This window comes from Podarcis erhardii (assembly GCF_964252035.2).
Source record: "Podarcis erhardii genome assembly, chromosome: 8".
Classification (NCBI taxonomy): domain Eukaryota; kingdom Metazoa; phylum Chordata; class Lepidosauria; order Squamata; family Lacertidae; genus Podarcis; species Podarcis erhardii.
Window position 1 is genome coordinate 46397056 of NC_138499.1, and position 18512 is coordinate 46415567.

General features: G+C 39.8%; 1 protein-coding gene across 1 annotated transcript in view; it reads right to left on the bottom strand.

Moving 5' to 3' along the window:
• LAMA3 (laminin subunit alpha 3) overlaps nt 1–18512 on the bottom strand; it is a 154240-nt gene that overhangs the window by 127692 nt on the left and 8036 nt on the right. The window contains exon 3 of the mRNA XM_081873595.1: nt 92–209. Within this exon, the coding sequence (XP_081729721.1) occupies nt 92–209 (118 nt within the window). The remainder of the gene's footprint in view (nt 1–91; nt 210–18512) is intronic.

Below are 18512 nucleotides of genomic sequence, written 5' to 3' on the forward strand. Positions count from 1 at the left end.
ACCACATATTCTTAGAAGTTAAACGCCCAGCAGGAAATAGTTGCTATTGTCAAAATTAAAAGTTATAAGAGTTTTAAAAACTGGTACTCACAAGCAAAATATTGCCATGGCATATAAGTTTTTCCAAAGTCTGTTGATCTTTCTAATACCCACAGATCAGGACGAGGAGAATTTGCAAATTTGATGAGGACATAGGCCACGTGAAAGAACTGGTAATAAAATAACATGTAGAGAAACATTAAGATACACTAAATTGTACAAAGAGAAAGGTAATCCTGTTATTTCTGCTAGAAAACAGTAGGGCTGGTGAGGTTGTGCCTCCAGTGGAATTTAACATTTAATGTCTGATATTAGTAAATAAACAATATCATGCCTATGCTCAAGTTTGCTCTTCTATACCAGTGTTCTTTAACCTTGGGTCCCCAGCTGTTGCTGGACTACAACTCCCATCATCTCTGACCATTAATCAAGCTGGCTGGGGATGATGTGGGTTCAACACTCTTTTGGACCGATGTTGTTCACTGCTCAACTAACTGGATGTTTCAAACGCACTTTAAACAGCAGAGGTAATTAACTGTAAGTTACTTTGGGTTGCCTTGGGCAACATAGTGACTGACAAATTTAAGGGTAAGGGAAATTCCATTGCCATGCAACACCAAAAAATGATAACTACAACAATTTAGTCACGAAGACAAAGTATAACTATGGTGCCAGAACTACAATGAATGCAACTTCACTGGAGCAGATCTAGAGTAAGCAATGTTTACACTATAGCCATAGGGTTCAGTCTTCCTAACTCTTCTGTCAATGTTCATATTAGTGGTATTTTACTTGGAACAGTGTGTGGAGGCTTGGCCTATTTATTTCTTTAACATCAAAGGGAATGCAGTAATTAACAAAGTTGAAGCCTACACCTGATGAAGAGGAGTCAGTAGGCCTGTCCCAGGCCTTCAAGCACTGATGTTTCTTGGTACCCACTTCCTAAATGAATGCTGTGTTCTGGCAAAGCGCCAACAAAGCAATCGTTAGCAACAGGACACAGTACAGTTTAAAGAGAGATAATGACAGAAGACTCATTCTCACAGCAACTAAAAGCAATTTGTAGTTCAGGGTGGGCCAACTTTTCATACCAAGTGGGCCACAAGAGTACTTTGACATGGAACCCATGGGCCACACACTGCCTTGTTCTATGAGGGGTGGGTGGAAGGAGCTAGGCCTCACTTAGCTGAATCCAAGGCTGCGGATATGGGGGAAGCAAGGCCCTCTTGGGGTGTTAATGCTGTGAGCTCCTCCATCATAGGCTCAGGCTGTGTATATATGTGTGTAAGTAAGCCATATATCATATAGACACAACAGTCTCTGCTGTACCTCATTCCAAAAGTAACACAAACCCTGGGTAAGTGTCTAGAACCCCTGGAATCTCACACAGCTCAGAGACTGAGATGGAGTGCAACAATACTGTTCATGAAATATATATCTAGCATAGTAGCCAAGAAACTGAGCTGTGAATAAGGGAGCTTCTGGTTTGAATCTCACTAAAAGCCCTAGGCAAGCCATACTGTCTTTCTACCTCAGTTGTTGCATCTAAAAATAGAGGAAATACTGGTGTACCTTACAGGATTGTTGTAAGGATTACAGTTAAAGAATGGAAGTGAAGTTAAATAACGCTTCAAAGAGCTTTACAAATATTATCATCACACAATTGGCATTAGTATTGCCTAGTTATATCACACGGAAATGCATGCATTCTCTATCTTCCTCATAAGATAGGCAGTTGGGGAAATATGTATCCTTCTGCAAATTATTTTGGTTATATCATGGGTTCAATCGATCCAAGTACAGACTACCTTAAGAATTTTTAACCAACTTACTTATGAATCACAATGATTCATTGTTATTATTAAGTTCATACTGCTCTCTAATAGAAAGATGTTTGTAAGTGTTGCCTGTGGCACTCAAACGATTCTGACTTCATCTTTTTTGGCTCCAGCTGAGGTTCATCCAAAGGACTTTTGATACTGTGGTTAGTATTCGTATGCCATAGAAATGAAATATCTGAAAATATTATCTTAGTTTGATTACCTGAACATAAAGAATGGAGAAGGAGCATACGCAGTGGCCACATTTGGACTATCATATTTCAGTTTAATAAATTAATTTATGAACAAGTCTTATTCTCCTACATGCAGCTTTTTTTAATATTCCCTGTGGGTGATCAAACAAAGAAGTCCATAGTAAACTATTGCTTCCAAATCAGGAAACTAAAATTTAAAAATCAAGTGTAATCCTGATTACTGAGTGGAATAACTTACCTTTGGTATTTTAAAATCTTAACTAAATGACGTAAAACAGCCTTGGAACACTTACATTTCACATAATTTTTTAGTTGGCCAGACCTACTCTGGTCAAATGCCAACGGCTAACTGGTGGGCAGCGTGGTCACAACGGTTGTACTCACACACGTATAGACACGTTTTAGTGATGTCGCAAAACAAATAACGTTTCTCGATATTGAAATATTGTTGGTGTATCAATGTGCCACTTGCATCAATATGCCCCACCTCACCCTATATGAAATCATGGTTTATTGTTGCCATTAATCAGAGTTCCTTGGTTTGGATGTGGCCAAGTGCAGACTTCCTGCCTTGTTTGCTAGGCTGAGCGAAGGGAGAAGCAAAGTGGGTGGATGCTGGCATATGAGGTTTGTTTAGAATGGGCTTATTTATTAAGCCAATCTTAAGTCCAAACACAGCAATTTTCTTATATACCTTTCAGTGCTTACAAGTTGTTAAAAACTCCTTTAAAAAGCTAGACGGTCTCCCTGTTTGCCTTGAAATATAGAATATATCTTGAGCATACTAGTAGTGAGTCTCACTTAATTCACTTGAAGCTATTTCTGAATAAACATGCTCAGATTGTGCTACACATGATGATAGTTTTGATCCCTTTATTTAGAAAATCAGCCATAACGAAACAGTCATATTAAACAAATAGGCATTGTCCTTATGTATAGTACATAAAGACAAACAGATTAACAGCATTTGACTTTCCTGGTTGTATATACAGCAATTTCTATTAAAAGAAGTTGACGCATTAATCTTCCAGGAAAGAATAAAGCTGCTGACATCTGGTATGCAGTTATTCAAAATGAAATGTTCAAATTAATCTTAAACCACACATGTTTAACCTATCAAGCCACTTTGAAGTTTTTAGATTCTGGGCCCTGTCACATGGCCATTTCATATTTAAAAGATTTTTGTGAAATAAAGGAAAGCTCCCAGGTGAGAGCTGGGATGGTCCACCGCTTTCTATGTGAGACAAGGGTTAAGAGCTACCTTTCAGAGAGGACTCGTTTTATTTTCTTTCTCTTGGTGTTTGTTTCTATTTAGACTATTTTCTTTAATCTTATCATATTATGAAAAAAGCTTAAATAAAATCTTATTTTTTTATTTTAAAAAATAGAAATGCAAATAAACAAGCAGAAATCAATACACACAAGCCCAGCCACAATTTACCATATCCAGCTGAATGCTTTTAAAAGGTTTTTCAGTGGCATAAAAAGTGGTAGTGGCACAAATAAAAGGCAAACTATATAGAAGGTCCTAGGATATGATCTAAAGACATATATTTGGCTCTGGTCAGCAGCTGGGTGGGTGGCTGACTGCTTGGTAACCATAGGTCCACAGCCATGGGTCTCATCATGGCTAAGTAAAAGAGGAAACTATAGTATACTATATTCCTGGCTGTGGGGGACATTTTCTAAATGGATTCATTTACTTTTAACCATTTTTAGCCACTTATAAGCTAACATTGCCATATGTCTAAAAGTGAAAATAAAATAAAAGTTTTTGGCAAAGTTGTTGAGCTTTTTTGGCAAAATTGCAAAGAAAATATTAAGTTTTTGATTTTTCCCAATTTCTGCCCATACACTGCTTCTGACTACAATATTCCATATATGTCCGGAAAATTCCGGACGTATGGCAACCCTGTTATAAGCCAACCCTACATTTACTCATAAATCTCCACATATCATACTTCTTACATTCACTGCTTGAAAGTGACTGATCCATTGCATGAGGGGGACACAACCAACCAACCAACCACTACCAGTTAAAATTTCAAATACCAGTATGTGGTTTGATAAACCATATGTTGTGGTTGCGAGGAAAGTACCACAACTACAAAGAATACTCATTATCTATGAAATAAAAGCAGAACTAATGTAAAAAAGAAACCTATGAGGTTTGCCGAGCAATGAGTAATGTTAAAGTCCATGTTATCAATAGATCTTGAACAGATTCATTATGGTCTTTGAAGCATTGTACCATTTGCTTAAGGGTTTTTAGTTAAAGGTCATTTGCATGTCTATGTCTATGTCTGTCTGCTAAGCAGCACTTACATTATCTTTGCAATGAAATAAAAGCAAAATAGGAACTATCCTAAAAATGATCATGTTCCACTTGTGAGCTCCTGGCTAGTCCATATGGAATACTAGGCTAACATGAACTGGTGTTCAAAAAAGGAATCTATCTAAGGTATTGAATGTACCCCACATATTTCAATGTTTAGGAAAAACCCATAGATCTGTGATAAGCAACATGCAGCTTATACTATTGCGACAGTAAAGGAGGTAAGGTAGCCATTTTCAAGATGCCCCAGGTTCATACAGTTCACGTAAGATACAGATCTGAGAAAAGGAAAACTAAGTCAGGAAAAAAACGTTTCCTTGATCTGGAGACAAGCAGAGACCTGAATCACCCACGAAAGCAGCTGCAATGTTTTCGCTGAAGCAATTTCATTCATTAAGAACAATGTTCTTAGGGTGGACTGTAACATTGTGAAGCTAAGATGGCATATCAAATCCCACGTTTGCCTCAAAATGCTAAGTGGGATGGGTGGGTGGGTGGGTGGGTGTGAGTGTGTATGTGGTTTGCAGGAGAGGACTGGGGAACAGGGGGGGGTGTGTGCTTAATCCTTTCCTAAATCAGCTGATTCTCCCTGAAAGTTATCTCCTAAAGCCATTTTTCCCAAAGTGGCCCTGAGATCTCAAATAAAACCAGCAAGAGGAAAATAGTTTTGGAGGCATTTAAAGAGGATAATAAGGAAGGATGGGAAGTTAAACACACAAAGCCCACCATCTGTTTCTCCCTTGCAAATACAGTGGTACCTCGGGTTTCAGATGCTTCGGGTTACAGATGCTTCAGGTTACAGACTCTGCTAACCCAGAAATAGTATCTCGGGTTAAGAACTTTGATTCAGGATGAGAACAGAAATCGTGCAGCGGCAGCGGGAGGCCCCATTAGCTAAAGTGGTACCTCAGATTAAGAGCAGTTTCAGGTTAAGAACAGATTTCGGGAACAAATTAAGTTCTTAACCAGAGGTACCACTGTATCCACCTGCTTGGGAAATGCAAGTTTGGGGATATGATTTGCTGAAGAATCGTGCATTCCAGAAGGCAGTGAAAGATGGTACACCATACAATATGAACATGACACTGTTTTCTTAAAATGTATTCTCAAGCTATCATCAGTGTGAGATATAAGAATCTATAACCTTTTAAAACATACAAAGTTATAAGAATTGTATATCTGGAAGGGACTCATCAGGACATTTAATCTAACCTACAAGACACAGAACAAATAGCCTATATCTGAAGGATCTCCAAGATGCTTATAAAAAAAATTTTCTCAGAAGCAGATCCCACAACCTCCCTTAGCAGTACATACTTTTACTTAATTGCTCTGATAATTGGGATATATTCCAAAAATTAACTGCAACTTAAATCAACGGCCTCTAGTGCTAATTTCACCTACTTCTTTCTCAGGTCCTTTAAAATATTTCGAAGTATTTATTTCCTCCACGTTTTCTGTGCTACACTGCCCTTTCCATATTATATGAGTGAGTGAGTAAGTAAGTGAGTGAGTGCATATGAGTACATACATCTGTACATGTACTTCTATGTGTACCCAGTTCTGTTATCTAGGGCAAGGGTGGGAACCTTTTTCAGCCTGAGGGCTGCAGTCACTTCTGGGCAACCTTCCAAGAACCACATGGGGCCAGAGGCATAAGTGGGTGGGGCAATGAATGCAAATTTTACCTTTGTATAATAGTCTAGTTTCAACACACACCCTCTGTCCTCCATGCAGGCAAGCAATAAGCATTTTCAGAGTTCAGGGACTCATTCCAGCCAGAGTAAAACACTCAAGGAGGGTTTAACACAGGGCTGGGGAGGGGTGTGGTCTGGGGAGGGGGTGTGGCCTGGGGTGTGGGTTCTGAGAACCAGACAGAGGAGCCTGGAGGGCCACATTAAGTCTCAAGGCCTGAGGTTCAAGACCTCTGCTTTTCCTTCTGAACATAAGTCTAAAGCATCTGACAAAAAATTACAACAGAACCAAAGCAAAGTTTTCAAAATTACAATCAGTATAAACACAATAAAACAAATATCTGAACACAATAAAACACATATCTGAACACAATAAAACAAATATTCTGAATCATGCGGTTCAGAATCATACCAATTTCATAATGGCAATTCAGCTAATAAATAGACAGCAATATTTCAATAGTTAATCTAACTAAGTGATCCAATAATTAACCATAGGAATTCAGAGAAATACAGGACAACAAAGTCAACAACATGTACACTTTCCTCAGAGGAGACAATGTGGTGCCCTTAGATCAGGGGTCAGCAAACTTTTTCAGCAGGGGGCTGGTCCACTGTCCCTCAGACCTTGTGGGGGGGCTGGACTATATATTTGGGGGGAGAGAAATGAACGAATTCCTATGCCCCACAAATAAGCCAGAGATGCTTTTTAAATAAAAGGACACATTTTACTCATGTAAAAACACGCTGATTCCTGGACCGTCTGCAGGCCAGATTTAGAAGGCGATTGGGCCGGATCTGGCCTCCGGGCCTTAGTTTGCCTACCCATGCTTTAGATGTTGCTGGACTCCATCTTCCATCAGCCCCAGTGAGTAAGGCCACTGGTCGGGGGGAGGGCTTTTTTTCAGCCAGAACACCAGAAAGGCATTCCAGCATCTCTCAGCTGGGCGCCAGGAGTAGACCTGAACTGACAAGCCTCAACAAAGCCCCAGCTCACGAGAAGACCCTCCTCAGAGCCCTAAGGGAACGTACTGTATGGGTCTAGAGAGGGTCTCTTCATAAGCCAGAGGTGCAGCAGGGCTTTGCTGAGGCGCTTTAGTCTCCTAGCTAACAGCTGATGGAAAGCACAAGCCAGAGAAGTGGAGGATGGGAGCTCATTAATGTTGGGATTCCATTCCACCTTTTGTTGCAGACATGGGATTGTTGTGTGTCACATGTCTGTTTACATTCCAGCAGAGTTTGCTGGCGTGAGCGGAACGTCTGCTCTGTATTGCTTTTGTTTTTAGTCTCTCTCCGAGAAGACGGCAAGGAGAGATGACATGTTTTCTTTGTCCTGATTTATGTGTAATAAACGTGTAGTTTAGTATGTGTCTACAGCCTCAAGCCTCTTCTGTTGTGCAGTTTACACTGCTGAGTAAAGTGTGCTCAAGTCTGCAAGCTTGAGTCACTGATCATGTTGGAGCAGAGGTCGAGGGATCTCCACAGCGGCAAGGCTGAAGGGAGACGCTCCAGCTGGGACAGAGCCAGCTGGCCTTTCAAACCCCACCCCCAATTCCAACAATTAAAGTGTCCAGCTTGTTGGCTATTTGCAGTATGGTAGCGCTGCAGAGAGCTTGCTGGGGAGACCATGCATTAAAAAGAAAAGGACTCAAAAAATAACTTAAACAAGGTTTTAATTACAAAAACAAAAACTCCTTATACACTAAATACATTAACAACAAACCAGACCCAACCACCAACCCAACCCCCAGGGTAATGGGAGAGCTAGGTGCTGCTCCTTATATACTACATGCAAATGCTGACACACCTTTAATCAATGCAACTCAGCAGCACCTGCTATGTTTCACAGCTGTAAAGCTGGGTCTCGTTATCTTGCTCTGGCCCTTGCTCTGGCCCCTTAAAGACATACACATTAGGTGGAACAATGATGAAACTTTACATTTAAAGAAACCATTCAACATTTCCCCTGCGGTTCATCATTGTGGAACAAAAACATAAAGCATACTTTGTACATGTTTTTCATGTGTAACCTTCGGAAGTGCTTTTGTAAAAATGTCCGCAATTTGATTATCACCTGGGACATATTCAAATACAATCATTTCGTCAGCAATTAATTTCTTTACAAACTGCAAACGTAATCTTAAGACTCTAGTGCGCTGCGTATTGGTTTCTGAACATAGGATAGCGAGTCCACTCTGGGAATCAAGGTAAACTTTTACTGGTAGTGTTACCTGCATCTGCAGGTCTGCAAATACTTGCAGATACCATTCTACATCACGAGTGGCCTGAACGCATGCACATAATTCACTCTCGGTTGTGGAGAGACAAATAATGGTTTGTGTCTGGGACTTCCATTCAAACGGACAACCATTATAACAAAACACCATACCAGACACACCCCTGCAATTATTTTGTTCCACTGCATGAGATGCATCGCAGAAAATTTCAAAACCTTTGTCAATACTTGATGTAAACTGCAACCTATAATGTTTGGTATGTTTAAGGTACATTACTACTCTCTTAAGAGCAGAGAAACATTGTGTAGTAGGCTTTTCCACAAATTTTGCCAGAAAGTGAAAAGCATAAGTTATATCTGGTCTTGAGATTCTTTGAATGAAATTTAGCTTGCCTATACCAGAACGATACAAAGTTTTGTTAGGGAATGGCTTATCTTCACCTGTAAAGGTGAAACCACACACCATAGGCGTTTCCTTCCCATTTGCATTTTCTAAATGTAGCATTTCAACAAGATCATCAATTTTTGCAGTTTGATGAACCAGAAAAGATCCATTTTTGCCTTTCTCAATTTGCATGGATAAGTAATTTTTAGCTATGCCTAATTCGACCACATCAAATTTCTTCTGTAACTGTGATACTACCTGTTCATATTCCTGTTTAGTTTTTGTAGAAATTAACACGTCATCTACATACACACATATTTTTGTTACAGAGTTTGCCCTTTCCTTTATAAACACACAATTGTCTGCCTTTCCTTGTGAAAAACCAATATCCAGCAATTCTTTTGCTAAAGTTTGGTGCCAATTCCTTCCACTTTGGTACAGACCATAAAAGGATTTATTTAATTTGCATACCAAACCTTCAGCAGCGTCTATGCCTTCAGGAACACGCATAAAAATTTGTTCTTTTAAATCTGCAAACAAATATGCAGTTTTTATATCTAGGTGATAAACAGAATGTCCACGTTGTGATGCATCTTTTAACAAAAGCTTAACTGTTTCATATTTTACACTTGGTGAATAACACAAATCATAATCTTCGCCTGGAATTTGTTGAAAACCCCTAGCAACTAATCTTGCTTTGTACCTTACAACTTCATTTGTGTCATTCATTTTAACTCTATAAACCCATTTTGAATCAATAAGTCTCATATCTGGGGTTTGTGGTACAAGAGACCAAGTGTTATGCTCTTTTAAAGAAGCTATCTCAGAGTTCATAGCTTTATACCAGTTTGCAGCTTGGTGCTTAAGTAAATTCTGAATGTCACTGTAGCTTTTTGGCTCAAAAACCACCTTATTGGCATACACAATATTAAAATGTTCATCTGCAAATCGTTGTGGCTTCTGCCTCTTTCTATCTGAACGTCTTAGTCCAGAAGGAGAGTCAGACTCCTCAGACTTAATGGGACTAAGTAAATTACTAGTTTCAGGTTGTAAATCATCACTGTCAGATTGAAGAGTTGCCTGTAGGCTAAGCTCACGGTCAGAAAAATCAAGAGAATCTAACCTCCCCTCGGGTGCCTGTGACTTTAAATCATCAAACAAATTATCAGATTCAACAGGCTTTTTGTCTTTTTCCATTAATTCAGAAGCACCATTTCCTGCTGCTGCTTCTGCTTCTTCCTCAGTACTATCTATACCATCAGTATCTTGGAAAACAGGAACTCCATTCCAATTTACAGTTTGTATCATGCTTCTGGTAATATGAAATTTGCCAGTTGCTGGTATGTAAATTCTGTACGCCCCCTGCTGGTATCCCATGAATTTTCCCTGAACACTACGCTCACCCAATTTCTGCTTAGCGGGATAATGCATAATTACATCTGAACCCCAAATGCGTAGGTATTTCAGATTAGGGCGTTTTTTAAACAGCTTCTCATAGGGGGTGACATCTAAACCAGAATGATAACTGCGATTTCTGACATAACAAAACGCATTAAGCGCTTCAGCCCAAAAGTCTTTGGGCAGATTAGCATCGTGCAGATACGTTTTAACCCCTGCCTGCAGGTCACGCTGCACAACTTCAACAAGCCCATTTTGCCAGGGACTTCAGGGGCAAGATAACTCATGAGTAGTCCCCTGCGCTTCCAGGAATTTCTCAAAATCCTCAGAAACAAATTCCCCGCCCCGGTCAGAAAACAGGTTCTTAATTGGTTTGTTAAAGTGCGTTTTTACCCAGTTGCAAAAAACTTTGTACTTCTCAAATGCTTGTGACTTTTCAGCTATTGCATAAGTCCAACAGTATCTACTATACTGGTCTATCAGGGTAAGCCAGTACTTAGAACCTCCTAATGATGGTGGGAGTGGCCCAACTAAATCACAATGTACACGTTCAAATGGCTCAGTTACTTTCCTATCTGAGCACCTACCCTTGCGTGCAACCTTAATCTTATTCTTGCAACAGGATAAACATTGCATAAAGAATCAGAACACTGGAAGATAGAGATAAATTTCTGAACGTACACGGAGAGGACCTTCACAAAGGAATTGACCAACTTCCAGGGCCTGAAACACCAGAGGTACCTGCACCCTTGGACCCTGAAGATTCTTTGAATAAGGTACCACCCCTTGAAAAATAACCAGATTTATTCAGGATGTCTGTGCAACTTTTGAGTTGGAACATAAATGGCTGTAACATCCCAGAAAAAAGGAGGAAAATTTTTCATATATTAAGAAAAGAACAATTGGACATTATCTGCTTACAAGAAACACATGTGACTAGGCTCCATAGAAAGGTGCTAATAAATAAAAGACTTGGCCAAGAATTTATATCTTCGGACAGAGTAAAGAAGCGAGGAGTGGTGATATATGCAAAAGAGAGCCTGTCACCTAAATTCTTATTCAAAGATGAACATGGAAGAATATTAGCAATTGAGATACAACATCAAGGAGAAAAGATTCTGATATTAGGAATTTATGCACCAAATGACGGGAAATCGGAATTTTACAAGAAGTTGCATGAGATTATGCTGGACTATCTGGACTACAACAACATCATTATGTTGGGAGATATGAACGGGGTCGTATCGACAAACATGGATAAGTCACAAAATCAAAATGTTACAAAAGACGGCAGACTACCAAAGACCTTTTTTGAAATGACTGACAATATGGACTGGATTGACATTTGGAGAACTAAGAACCCCCTGGGAAGAGAGGGAACATTCTTCTCTGAAGCCCAACTGACTTGGACAAGAATCGACCAAATATGGATAACTAGAGGTCTGGCACCCAAGGTCAGAAAAGTGGAAATCTGCCCAAAGACCTGCTCCGACCATAATGCGCTGAAGATGGATATGACACTTTTGCCAACCGGCTCCTTTAGATGGAAGATGAACGATAGCTTGTTTAGAGATCAGGAGATTATTAAGAAGGCCCAAAAAACTCTGAAGGATTATTTCGAAATAAATATGAACACTACGGTGGAAAAAAGAACTATCTGGGACGCAAGCAAAGCTGTGATGAGGGGGTTCTTGATACAACAGAACGCCGTAAAGAAAAGGATACAAAATGAAAGGAAAGATAAGATCTTGCAGAAAATTAAAGAATTGGAGAAGAAATTAAGATCAAACCCGAAGTCACAGCCGATTCTGAGAGAAATCAAATTATACCAAGCACAATATTCTAAATTGATAAACCAAGAAATAGAATGGAAGATTAAATTAATGAAACAAAAAACTTTTGAATCGGCGAATAAATGTGGGAAACTGCTTGCTTGGCAGTTGAAGAAGAGACAGAAATTAAATACAGTTATAAACCTAGAAATTGAAGGAAGAAACATTCAGAACCCCATGGAAATTAGAAAGTGCTTCCAGAGATACTTCAAAAAATTATACACTCAAGGGCCGCAAGATGAGGTTGAGATTAAACAATTTTTGGAAAGAAATGGACTAACAAAGTTGTCACAAGAAAACAGATTAATCCTGAACAACAAAATAACACAACAAGAGATTGAACAAGCCATTCAGAACATGCAACTGGGCAAATCTCCAGGGCCAGATGGCTTGACCTCCAAGTATTATAAGACATTAAAAGATTATCTGATCCAACCAATGATGGAGGTCTGTAATGAAATTATGGAAGGGAAGAAGGCGCCGGAATCGTGGAAGGATGCTTTTATCACATTGATACCAAAATCTGAAGCTGAAAAGACACAACTCAAAAACTATCGTCCCATTTCCCTTCTGAATGTGGATTACAAAATATTTGCAGACATTTTGGCAAGTAGACTTAAAAGAGTTCTTAATGAAGTAATCCATAAAGACCAGGCAGGCTTTCTCCCAGGTAGACATATGTTTGCTAATACTAGGAACATTATTGACATTTTGGAACTTCTGCAAACAGACATAAATACAAAAGCTGTGTTAATTTTTATAGATGCGGAGAAGGCCTTCGATAATATTTCTTGGAAATTTATGAAGGGAAATTTGAAAGAAATGGGAGTGGGACGGGGGTTTGAGAATGGGATTGATGCTATATATTCAGAACAAAAGGCCAAACTGATAGTTAATAATGTGGTTACAGAAGAGTTCAAAATTGGAAAAGGAACACGACAAGGCTGCCCGATTTCCCCTCTGTTATTTATCTCGGTTCTGGAGGTGCTCTTGAACATGATCAGAGGGGACCGGTTGGTGGAAGGGATTCAGGTCGGAGCGAAACAATATAAACTTAAAGCTTTTGCAGATGACCTAGTTTTGACCCTGCAGGAGCCAGAATCTAGTACGAAAAGAGTATTACAATTGATACAGGACTTTGGTCGGGTGGCGGGATTTAAATTAAACAAACAGAAAACTAAAGTGCTGGGAAAAAATTTGACAGACATAGAGTCAGAACGGTTTCAGAGAGAAACAGAATTAACTATGGTTAAAAAGGTAAAGTACCTAGGGGTAAACATAACAGCAAAAAACCTGAGTCTATTCAAGGATAACTATGAAAAATGCTGGTCTGAAATTAAGAGAGACTTGGATAGTTGGACAAAATTGAAGCTTTCTTTGTTAGGCCGAATTGCTGCTATTAAGATGAATGTATTGCCAAAAATGTTGTTTTTGTTTCAAACATTGCAGATTGTGGACAAAACGGAGTGCTTCCGGAAGTGGCAGAAAGATATATCCAAATTTGTCTGGCAGGGCAAAAAGCCCAGAATTAAGTTTAAGATATTAACAGATGCGAAAGAAAGAGGGGGCTTTGCCCTGCCAGACTTAAAGTTGTACTATGAAGCCGCAGCTTTTTGCTGGCTAAAAGACTGGCTACTTCTCGAAGACACTGACGTACTGGACCTGGAAGGTTTTAACAATGCTTTTGGTTGGCATGCATATTTATGGTATGATAAAGTTAAGATCAATAAGGCCTTTAAGAACCATATTGTCAGGAAAGCAGTGTTTAATGTCTGGACAAAATATAAAGACTTACTGGAAAATAAAACTCCAAGGTGGCTCTCACCTCTGGAGGCTAAGGCCCTAAAAAGACCCAATATGGAGGCCAAATGGCCAAAATATTGGGAAATATTAGAAAAAGATGGAGACAATTGGAAATTGCAGAGTTTGGAGAAAATGAAGGATAAGGTGCGAGACTGGTTACATTATGCTCAGATTAAAGAAGTTTTTAAAAATGATAAAAAGTTAGGGTTCCAGGTGGAGAAATCGAAGTTAGAAACTGAATTGTTAGAACCAAAGACTAAGGTACTATCTAGAATGTATAACTTGCTGTTAAAATGGAATACACAAGACGAAATGGTTAAATCGGCTATGATAAAATGGGCACAGGACATTGGGCATAACATTATGTTTGAGGACTGGGAAAGGTTGTGGACCACTGGGCTGAACTTCACCGCATGTAATGCTCTGAAGGAAAATGTTATGAAAATGATATATAGATGGTACATGACCCCAGTTAAACTTGCTAAAATATACCATTCGTCTGATAATAAATGTTGGAAATGTAAAGAAAATGAAGGAACATTCTTTCACCTCTGGTGGACATGCCCTAAGGTGAAGGTCTTCTGGGAAATGATATATAATGAACTGAAAAAGGTATTTAAGTATACCTTCACAAAGAAACCAGAGGCCTTCCTCCTGGGTATTGTCGGCCAGAAGGTGTTAAAGAAGGATCGAACATTTTTCATGTATGCAACAACGGCAGCAAGGATTCTTATCGCAAAAAATTGGAAAACTCAAGATCTACCCACACTGGAAGAGTGGCAGATGCAGCTGATGGACTATATGCAACTGGCCGAGATGACCGGCAGAATCCGTGATCTGGGAGAAGAGAAGATGGAGGAAGACTGGGAGAAATTCAAAATGTATTTACAAAAACATTGTAATTTGGTTGAATCTTAAGAAGGATGCTGGATTATAAAAAACTGCTCACCACTAAATTAGATTTAAATTTGATGATAAGTGAGACTAAAGAAAATATAAAATTTTTTGGAAGAAGTGCTAGATTATATTTGAATGAATGGACATGAGATTGAAAACAAGTTGATAATTTGTGTGGAAAAAATTTTAACGATGCAAATGGGAGTGGGAGACGTGAGGGAGTCCAAAGAAGTGATGAAATTGTTATGACAGAAATAAGATTGTTTATTATGTGTGCATTTATATTTAAAAACCTTAATAAATATTTATTTAAAAAAAAAAAAACATTGCATAAAGAATTTACATGGTTTTAAGTTGAGGCCATTAACAATATTCTTTGTCTTAATTACATCAGCAAAATTCAGGTGTCCCAGAATTCTGTGCGCCTCATGGACACACCCAGAATGTGGCCTTACATTCCTCAACCCCTGGCTTGACTGTGCTGCTCTGCAGTTTATAGGCAATTGGGAGTAGGTGCGAAAATACAGTCTATATAAACCATCAGATTCCCGGGCATACAATAGATGTTTGTTCCCATCGAAAAACTCACACATTGACTTTAAGAAACGTACAGTTATGCCTTGATGAGCAAAACACCTTACTGACAATAAATTGTCCACTGACGGGCAGTAAATGCAGTTCGCTATTATGTTTAAAGAGTCAAGTTTAACAGTACCCCTGCCAAGCGACTGCAAGACTTGTGAATTGGCTAAATGTACATTACCAATTTCCTCTTCGAAAGAAATAAACAAGCTTCGATCATTGCAAACGTGCTGAGATGCTCCTGAGTTGATAATAAAAGACTTCCACTTGGCATCTTTAATTCTTTTACGATCTGTTGTCCGAGCATGAAAAGCTCGCAGCTCATTTCTGTCTTTACGGTGCGATGTTGGCTGCTGAGATGACAACCGTGACTGACGAGCAGAAACAGGCTTGGGGGTACTTTGCTTTCTTTTGGCTCTGCAGTCCTTTGCAAAATGTCCTTGCTTATTGCAGAACCAACAACGCTTTGCAGCTTTAAATGCAGTCGCATCACCACAAGTTTGCATATGGCGTTCCTCATTACTTCTGGAAATAGGAGTGCTTATGGCACAAGCCTCCCTTCTATCCAACTCGCCCATTAATCTTGCCGTTACCCCTTCCACAGTTAATTGTGCTGGTGGAACGGCAGATATCTGGCTAGCTATACCATCAAAGTCCTCATTAAGGGAACAAAGAATGATAAAAACATACTGAATATCAGGTATGTCCATGTCCCTTCGAATTAATTCGCCGCGTATTGCCTCCAGACGTCTCAAGTGTGCTGCCAAATCACCACCAGGCTGCAACTTCGTCTGGTACAACTGCTTGAAAAACATCAATGCAGACGCTGACTCTTTTCTAACATGCACTGCTGCAAGACTGTCCCACATTTCTTTGGCAGTTTTCTTATTCCTTATATAGACTAGTTGCTGGTCGCTGACTGCCAAATTAATTATCGCCCTGGCTTTTGCATCTCCTTTCGACCAAGCATTAGTTACAGGGTCAGGAGGGTCTTCAGTTACATAGGTCCATACTTCCCTAGAGGTCAAAAGCGCCTCCACCCGAAAAGACCATAAACTATAGTTCTCATCTGTTAGCTGTGGGAAGACCAGAGCCTTCTCAGCTTCAGGAACCCGGTCAACCATTCTGGAAATCTTCCAGACCCACAAAAACTACACTAACAGGAGAAGGAGTTTTCAAACCTTTCTCAGAATCCAAAAATATGCAGTCATCCACTCAGTAGCTGGGCCCATAACCAAAGATGTTGGCTATTTGCAGTATGGTAGCGCTGCAGAGAGCTTGCTGGGGAGACCATGCATTAAAAAGAAAAGGACTCAAAAAATAACTTAAACAAGGTTTTAATTACAAAAACAAAAACTCCTTATACACTAAATACATTAACAACAAACCAGACCCAACCACCAACCCAACCCCCAGGGTAATGGGAGAGCTAGGTGCTGCTCCTTATATACTACATGCAAATGCTGACACACCTTTAATCAATGCAACTCAGCAGCACCTGCTATGTTTCACAGCTGTAAAGCTGGGTCTCGTTATCTTGCTCTGGCCCTTGCTCTGGCCCCTTAAAGACATACACATTAGGTGGAACAATGATGAACCTTTACATTTAAAGAAACCATTCAAGAAGCCTCTCTGCCTCTCAGCTGAGCAACCTCAACAATACTTTGGCACGTGAGGAGACACCCCACCCCCAGCCCAAAGAGATCCTCCTAGGGTTCTGGGGTGGGTCTTCTGAGGGAGGTGCATTCCGCCATCTTTTTTGTCTAGAAAAAAAGCACTGGTCAGGGGTGATGGGATTTGCAGTCCAACAACATCTAGAGAGACCACATTGGCTACCCATGTCCCAAAGCAACAGCAAGAGGGATAATAGAGGACTAGATATTAAAGTCCAAATTTCTTTCTTAGCTGTTGCTACTGTTGCTCAAACTGCCCCTGCTGTGCTGTTTGAGTCCATGCTGGGTTTGGAGTTTATCCAGATTACTGAACTTAGCTGTGCCTTTTTTCACTTCCCCCCATGCTAAGGGGGAAACATTGTGATTGCATTGCTGGTATTCATTAGCTCTGTTATAAATCAGTCATTTAATATGCACAATGAGAGGAAAGCAACTGCAAACAAAATCAAACACTTTTTGAATGACATGTTTCTCCTATTCGCTCTCAGTGACTTCCTTCCTACTTCCCTAATCAGTTTAAGATTTTAGCTCTTTTTAATGGGTGAGAAGCAGTGTGAAACAACATCTTTGGTATTTGCTTTCTTATAGTGAAAGTACACTGAAAGACAGGAAATGCTTCCTTGGCTGTCAATATTTCTATAGAATTTCTGTGTATTGGGAATACACTAGTTTACAAAGCTTCCAAAGTATATTGTTAAGCACACTTGTTACTATGCATACCAATTGTTGTTGCTTGGCCTGTTTACAGATACCTAAGCCAGTGTTTCCCAACCTTGGGCCTCCAGCTGTTTTTGAACTACAATTCCCATCATCCCTGACCACTGGTCTTGCTAGCTAGGGATGATGGGAGTTGTAGGCCAAAAACATCTGGAGGCCCAAGGTTGGGAAACACTGACCTAAGCAAAGACTCATGGGCTTGTACAGCAGACAACAAAAACTACTGGTCCTAAATCAGATTGATAGTGAAAGACACTTCACCCCAAGAACTGTCATCCACAGCCAGCTCATGACATTTGTTCACTGGCTTCAATCACACATAACACTGGCCACAACCCATGGTTAGAGAAATTAAACTGTGGGAGAGCTGTGAGCTGCCACACAGACAGTTCAATCACTCCCTGCTTTGCTTCCTAGATTAGGGAAATAAACCAGAATGTAGCCAGCTGAGCATTACCTGTGAACGTACACTTCTTTCTCTCCAAAGAAACCACAATTGGAAGCCAAGGTTCGTTTTTGCCTTCCTATTCATGGTTTGTTTGAGAAAACAAATCACAAGCTCTGGTTCTCACTTAATGCTAAGCCATTCACTCTATGGTTTGTTTCCACAGTCTAGGAAGGAAGGAGCTAAGAAGGCACTGCTTGAGCTGTGTGCATCAACAACCAGTTTCTCAAGAACTCAGTTATGTTTCTTGATAGCAGCTGAATTGGTTGTTGCCCATTCCCATATGCTTACAGTCATTCTCAACTCTCTGCTTTTGGATCCGTTTAACGCCACAGAATTTTACCTCTTTCCTTAATATGAAGTTAGGTCTGAAAAATGAGTATGGTAATTTATTTAACGGCTGCTAATATCACAAAGATACCACACTGGGGACCAGTGATG